The sequence below is a fragment of the Protomyctophum bolini genome, assembly GCF_963924005.1.
Source record: "Protomyctophum bolini genome assembly, chromosome: 7".
In the NCBI taxonomy this organism is placed as follows: domain Eukaryota; kingdom Metazoa; phylum Chordata; class Actinopteri; order Myctophiformes; family Myctophidae; genus Protomyctophum; species Protomyctophum bolini.
In genome coordinates this window covers 2,936,929-2,944,985 of record NC_137868.1, presented here as the reverse complement: position 1 = coordinate 2,944,985, position 8,057 = coordinate 2,936,929, and the positions used below count along the sequence as shown (strand labels likewise).

The window sequence follows — 8,057 nt, the reverse complement described above, 5'->3', positions numbered from 1 at the left end:
ACAATATATATATTGTTTTCATTTCTTTACAGAAGAAATGTTTGCAGATCAAAGCGCCTTCCATTATGGTAAGATTCTGTCTAAATTAATTCACATACTGTATATAAAGACAATTCTATGATTACAGTATGATTACTATATACCCGGTACTTAATTACTGTTACGTAGGTATTTGTCCATTGACTATTTTATTATGTCATTTAAAAAAGCTTCAATCCAGAACTTCATATTAATGTTATACAAATATTCTTCATTTGTTATTTTATATCTTAATACCATAAATAACTATATATTTATAGTCAGGTGATCAATATTAATTAAAATCTGGGAATACATTTCTTACCCATACATTTATTCACCAATGTGTTCTAGTAACACATCTCGCTAAGGCTGAAATGTACTTTCCCCTAAAAGGAGAATCAGCTGCTGAAAGTCGGGCTACTTAATTAACAACCTATACTGTAGCCTATAAGGCAAATAATTCAACATGTTATTGTAGCATGCGCCGGGTTTCATGATTCTGAATCCATTTGTCTTGCACGAAGAACACTCCTTGGGCTAAAACATCGACCATAGCCACTTGCCCACATGTGACGACCATATCACATGTGTGAGAAATGTATTCCCAGATTGGACATTCTTCTGATATTATTCCCTGGCTATTAGACGCTGGTGTCTGATACAATGTAGCTTTAAACGTCAAGGATGAATTATGTCATGATGGAACCATGTCCGTCATGATTGATTGATTTATTGATTGATTGATTTATTTATTGACAGACTACGAGTCACTACGGACCACAGGATTCATCTTCGGTGTCGTCTTGTTTTTGTCGGGAATCCTCATCGCCATGAGTGAGTCTTCATCACTTATAGAGTATAGACCTTCATCATCTTCATCACTTACAGACTCAAGGCCTATTCATAGTCCACTTTCAGGTGAAGAGGTGACGACCCAAACGGTGGTTAGTAACAACAGAGAGGTGTGTTTGGGGTGAGCGGTGAGTCTCTTACCACCGCAGCTCAGTGACGTCATGTTGTAGTTTTAGTAAAAACAGAGAGATGTGTTTGGGGTGAGCGGTGAGTCTCTTACCACCGCGGCTCAGTGACGTCATGTTGTAGTTTTAGTAACAACAGAGAGATGTGTTTGGGTGAGCGGTGAGTCTCTTACCACCGCGGCTCAGTGACGTCATGTTGTAGTTTTAGTAAAAACAGAGAGATGTGTTTGGGGTGAGCGGTGAGTCTCTTACCACCGCGGCTCAGTGACGTCATGTTGTAGTTTTAGTAAAAACAGAGAGGTGTGTTTGGGGGTGAGCGGTGAGTCTCTTACCACCGCGGCTCAGTGACGTCATGTTGTAGTTTTCGGTGGTCACCTTATCACCTAAAACCGGACTACGAACAGGCCTTAAAGGCCCTTTCAGATGGGGAGCGAGTGACGCCGGCGTTGTCGCCTAGATCAGGGGCGTAGCCTCGTAGCGTATTAAAAATAAACGAAGAAAAGAAACGGTGACCACAATCCAGTTCTAGTCGCCCGCGGGTATGTGCACGAAACAAGCACGCGCGCGACAATGTCACGGGACCGCGGAAACGTGAAAATACGCCTGCGCAAATCGCCCCTCAACTTCTCTGCATGTGTGTCCAAAATTAAAACGCTAAATAATGGAAAATGTATTACTAAGGCGCTCCCCATCTGAATTCTGAAATACCATTTAAAATAGTAATATAAAACCAGTTTGGTTTTGATTCATTTTGTTTTTATTCAGGAATTTATTTACATTTTTGTTTTTTTATTATGAAGAAAGCCTTGATTTATAAAAGGTGAAAAAGGTAGAAAGGTATATATAAAGGTAATACATATTATTTTACATGCAATTCTTATTTGTTTCGTTTTGGATTGTTCAATTACGTTTTTATTTCCCTTATTTTATTTCATTTTTTAAAACTTAGTTTTGACTTCAGCTATTGAATGTTTTTTTTTTTTTTTACATATCACTTAATTTGAGTTATGCTTAGCGGGCATCACGTAAACACTGTACAGCAGATCCACAAGCCCACAACGGGTTGCGCCGCGACACATTGTGAGGCTTATAGATCTGCTATTTCCCGGTGCTTCATACAGCCTACTGTACATCCGTGCTGTAGTCTCCATCATGTAAAGACTCGTTCGCTCATCGTTGTAACACTTGTGATTCGTTCGTATCCTCGAACTAGGTAAACAAATCACAAGATGTGTGTCACCCAAATCCAAGTAAGAGCTGTGGGTGCACGGCACGCCTCCTATGCATCGTGCATAGCATCGTGAGCGTGTGTGTGTGCGTGCGTGTGCGTGCGTGTGTGCGTGCGTGCGTGTGTGCGTGCGTGCGTGCATGCGCGTGCGTGCGTGCGTGCGTGTGCGTGTGTGCGCAACACAACACTGCAGGGTGGACTGGCCTATATGCATTGCATGTGTGTGTGCACACATGCAACCATGCATGGTCCAACTCATGGGAACTATGTTTCCATGCATGGTCCAACTCATCGGAACTATATGTCCATACATGGTCCAACTCATCTGAACTATGTGTCCATGCATGGTCCAACTCATCTGAACTATGTGTCCATGCATGGTCCAACTCATCTGAACTATGTGTCCATGCATGGTCCAACTCATCTGAACTATGTGTCCATGCATGGTCCAACTCATCTGAACTATGTGTCCATGCATGGTCCAACTCATCTGAACTATGTGTCCATGCATGGTCCAACTCATCTGAACTATGTGTCCATGCATGGTCCAACTCATCTGAACTATGTGTCCATGCATGGTCCAACTCATCTGAACTATGTGTCCATGCATGGTCCAACTCATCTGAACTATGTGTCCATGCATGGTCCAACTCATCTGAACTATGTGTCCATGCATGGTCCAACTCATCTGAACTATGTGTCCATGCATGGTCCAACTCATCTGAACTATGTGTCCATGCATGGTCCAACTCATCTGAACTATATGTCCATGCATGGTCCAACTCATCTGAACTATGTATGCATGGTCCAACTCATCTGAACTATGTGTCCATGCATGGTCCAACTCATCTGAACTATGTATGCATGGTCCAACTCATCTGAACTATGTATCCATGCATGGTCCAACTCATCTGAACTATGTGTCCATACATGGTCCAACTCATCTGAACTATGTGTCCATGCATGGTCCAACTCATCTGAACTATATGTCCATGCATGGTCCAACTCATCTGAACTATGTGTCCATGCATGGTCCAACTCATCTGAACTATGTGTCCATGCATGGTCCAACTCATCTGAACTATGTGTCCATGCATGGTCCAACTCATCTGAACTATGTGTCCATGCATGGTCCAACTCATCTGAACTATATGTCCATGCATGGTCCAACTCATCTGAACTATATGTCCATGCATGGTCCAACTCATCTGAACTATATGTCCATGCATGGTCCAACTCATCTGAACTATGTGTCCATGCATGGTCCAACTCATCTGAACTATGTGTGCATGGTCCAACTCATCTGAACTATGTGTCCATACATGGTCCAACTCATCTGAACTATGTGTCCATGCATGGTCCAACTCATCTGAACTATGTGTGCATGGTCCAACTCATCTGAACTATGTATGCATGGTCCAACTCATCTGAACTATGTGTCCATACATGGTCCAACTCATCTGAACTATGTGTGCATGGTCCAACTCATCTGAACTATGTGTCCATGCATGGTCCAACTCATCTGAACTATGTGTCCATACATGGTCCAACTCATCGGAACTATGTGTGCATGGTCCAACTCATCTGAACTATGTGTGCATGGTCCAACTCATCTGAACTATGTCCATACATGGTCCAACTCATCTGAACTATGTGTGCATGGTCCAACTCATCTGAACTATGTCCATACATGGTCCAACTCATCTGAACTATGTGTGCATGGTCCAAGGAAAAGAAAGGCAGTCCGCGTGCTGTTCTTGAGTTCCCAGGATATACTTTAGTTAAGGCAGAGACACACAACGTTTCCTGACGAAGACCCGCAAGGGTCGGAGGTCGGAACGTTGTGTCTCTTGCCTTAAACAAAGTATCCTGGGAAGTGGGAAGTCAAGAACAGAGTGCTTCCCTTTTCCCTGTAAGTTCAGCACCTTTTGGAATGTTTTGGGAGATGTGTGCATGCAGGCTTCCCTTTGGGAATCTGTCATGCACGGTCCAACCCGCCTCGTACGGAGCTGTGAGGATACACAGAGCTTTAGCTACCGGCATGGTGTCCTCATACAGAGCTGTGAGGATACACAGAGCTTTAGCTACCGGCATGGTGTCCTCACCATACGGAGCTGTGAGGATACACAGAGCTTTAGCTACCTGCATGGTGTCCTCACCATACGGAGCTGTGAGGATACACAGAGCTTTAGCTACCGGCATGGTGTCCTCATACAGAGCTGTGAGGATACACAGAGCTTTAGCTACCGGCATGGTGTCCTCACCATACGGAGCTGTGAGGATACACAGAGCTTTAGCTACCTGCATGGTGTCCTCACCATACGGAGCTGTGAGGATACACAGAGCTTTAGCTACCTGCATGGTGTCCTCACCATACGGAGCTGTGAGGATACACAGAGCTTTAGCTACCGGCATGGTGTCCTCACCATACGGAGCTGTGAGGATACACAGAGCTTTAGCTACCTGCATGGTGTCCTCACCATACGGAGCTGTGAGGATACACAGAGCTTTAGCTACCTGCATGGTGTCCTCACCATACGGAGCTGTGAGGATACTCAGAGCTTTAGCTACCTGCATGGTGTCCTCAGCAACGCCCCACTGAGCAATAGTCTAAGAATGAAAGTTTTTTTAGCAGTCTAGGCTTAGATTAGGGTTAGGGTCTACATATAGTTTAGGGTTAGGGTCTACATTTAGACCTTACGTCTATTAGACTACAGAAATGCTCAGTGTGGCCTGTGTGCAACACCACTGGTGCATGCAGCCGTGGATCAATCCAACACCACTGGTGCATGCAACAATGCAACAATTTACAGCGTACAACATTGCACGATGCAACCATTGGTCAATCTAACTGGTCACCTGGTCATCGGCATACAGGATGACCGGCGTTGTGTGGCCGTTCGCTGTCATTACTATAGGCCTCTGAGTGATCCACTTTATGTGCTCTTCGTCCACAGCTCCAACTCGTCCGCAAGCCAAGTGCCAACAAAGCCAGAGGGTAAGCTCGTGTATGAGGAGTGGAGAGTGCCTGATGAATATACAGACAGATGTCTTTTAGGTGTGATCGAGGCCTTATATAGGCCTGACTCACACCTTCACAACAGATTGATGTGTAGCTGATGCATGAGGCTTGTTTACTGATGCAAGCTCCCAATGCATTTCCAATGGGAGTCACATGGTTTGACACAACATTTGTGTTGTACGGCTTTCGGCTGTGTTTCGAGTGCCCCCCCCCCCTCCCCCTCATACAACACAATTGTTGTGTCAAACCATGTGACTCCCATTGGAAATGAATTGAGGTCTTGCATCAGTAAACAAGTCTCATACAACAAGCATACATCAATCTGTTGTGAAGGTGTGAGTCAGGCCTTACAGATCCGATCTACGTGTGTTTTTGTTTTTGTTTAGTGTCTAACGTTGTCCTGCTTTACTTCCTGGTTGGATGTTTAGCCCCTCCCCAGACGGTATAGGAGCGACCAATGTGCTTCGAGGAGGGAGGAGCCACGGGAACGCACGCACACACACACACACACACACACACACACACACACACACACACAGTCACACACACACACAGACACACACACAAACACAAACGCACACTGTCATCACACTATGGTTGGTTTATGCATTGCAGTTAGGTTAATGTTTAATGTACACAAAATACGATAATTGTTATAGGGTTAATTATGTTAGGGATAAAATCCCTGAAAGGATTGAATGAATTATGTAAATGTATGGAATAAAATCCTGACGGGATGATTAAACATTTTTATTTCTCGATAATGACCGCCGACCCGTTTATTATCCCTCTTATTTCACCGCAATACTTAATAAATAAATTAATACATTGACCCAAAAGTATAGCAACAACGCCACTCTGTATTGCCTTGCTTTACGGTTGTGAAAGTATTCCATGAGAGTTGCGCTGGCCGTCTGCGCAGCTGCAGCGCAGTCTGCCCAGCTGCAACGCAGTCTGCCCAGCTGCAACGCAGTCTGCCCAGCTGCCAACGCAGTCTGCCCAGCTGCCAACGCAGTCTGCCCAGCTGCCAACGCAGTCTGCCCAGCTGCAACGCAGTCTGCCCAGCTGCAACGCAGTCTGCCCAGCTGCCAACGCAGTCTGCCCAGCTGCCAACGCAGTCTGCCCAGCTGCCAACGCAGTCTGCCCAGCTGCAACGCAGTCTGCCCAGCTGCCAACGCAGTCTGCCCAGCTGCCAACGCAGTCTGCCCAGCTGCAACGCAGTGGCCTCTGGAAACAAGGAAGTGAGAGTTGATCAAATAGAATCCATTTTCGGTTATACTGCATCGTGTATTTCTCGCTTCAAAATGTATTCAAACACATACTTGAGAGCAAACGTTTAGTTTGTAAATGACATCGTCTGTTTGTTTACATTGGCTGTCATGTTGGATACGGCATAATAAGCTCCAAGCAGTGCAGCCAATCGGGTGCTCTGAGCCTTTGATTAGACGGTTTGATAGGAGCCAATCGGGTGCTCTGAGCCTTTGATATAGACTAGCGGTCTGTTATCGAGTGGAGCGGTCATTATCAAGACATAACAAAACCGCTGAATTCAGCGACTGACCAAATCGGCAATCAAGCATTCAACCAAGCCGTGCAATAGTGTCTAATTAAGTACACACGCCATTGTTACGTTACGGATGAGTAAACTCCAGACTGACTTCCAGGACGTTATCGTTGTACGTTGGAGCGGAAATAGCAGATCTACAAGCTCTCAGAAGGACACGTTGCAATGCATTGTGAGCTTGGTAGATCTGCTGTTTTGTGTGAAAGGTCAATTCGAGCGGCTTTAAAAAAAACAAACGTGTAATGGATTGTTTGTTTTTTTTTAGTTTTTAGTGTGTTGGTCTGACATCTCTTTCGGTGCTTCAAATAAAACATAATATATGTTGACGTTAACGGGGCATTTCACTTTAAAACATGTCGAACTGTATGTAGTGCCAGTTTCGCTTTTTTTAAGTTGCTTGATTGATTCAATACATTTGATATCGATTTTGATCAGACGTGGCTCATGACCTGAACTCTTCAACTTCAAATTCTACTTGAAGCGCTCATTGAAAACACTTCTAATGAATGTTGAACTGTTTGTCTCTGCTTCTGGTGACTGATATTGTTCTTCTAATGAATGTTAGACTGGTTGAAATCACACATTCTCTGCTTCTGGTGACTGATATTGTATAATGAATGTTAGACTTGTTGAGAACACACATTCTCTGCTTCTGGTGACTGACATATTGTCCATTGTTTTAAAGTGAAAGATCCCTTTAAGAGAGATGAAATGGGCTAATGGGTGTTATTGATCAAAATCTGTCCTTTTGAGCTCACTCAAAACTCACACAAAACAAACAACAGTTCACATTCTGTCTGTGTAAACGTGCATAATGTAACCGATAAGGATATCTGGACAGCGTTCTCTCTCTCTCTCTCTCTCTCTCTCTCTCTCTCTCTCTCTCTCTCTCTCTCTCTCTCTCTCTCTCTCTCTCTCTCTCTCTCTCTCTCTCTCTCTCTCTCTCTCTCTCTCTCTCTCTCTCTCAATTCACTCCTTTAAAAAAAAAATCTAAATAAAAAAACCAAACAGATGACTGCATGGCCACATTGTAACCTGATAGAATCATACACTATCAAATGCACTTTAGAGAATCCACAACTTTGTAACCTGAGATAAAAAATAAAAAAACGCTTTACTTTTCAACTGCAAAAAAAAAACAAGAAAAAAAAAAAAACCCTCATGCATGGATCAATGCTGTTGCTATAACGACCAGGTTGTTTGGTTCAGTGGGGACGCATCGGTTCATCGCCGGACCACTTTTTA

The 8,057-nt window shown here is 44.1% G+C and overlaps 1 protein-coding gene across 1 annotated transcript in view; it reads left to right on the top strand.

Annotated features, from left to right (window-relative positions):
- The window catches only part of fxyd7 (FXYD domain containing ion transport regulator 7), a 10,561-nt gene extending 3,872 nt beyond the window's left edge, over positions 1-6,689 (top strand). The window contains exons 3-9 of the mRNA XM_080768509.1: positions 33-68; positions 781-855; positions 2,212-2,248; positions 5,184-5,224; positions 5,677-6,241; positions 6,285-6,344; positions 6,450-6,689. Coding sequence (XP_080624635.1) covers positions 33-68; positions 781-855; positions 2,212-2,248; positions 5,184-5,224; positions 5,677-5,696 — 209 coding nt within the window. The 3' untranslated portion in view covers positions 5,697-6,241; positions 6,285-6,344; positions 6,450-6,689. The remainder of the gene's footprint in view (positions 1-32; positions 69-780; positions 856-2,211; positions 2,249-5,183; positions 5,225-5,676; positions 6,242-6,284; positions 6,345-6,449) is intronic.
- Positions 6,690-8,057: the final 1,368 nt, after the last annotated feature.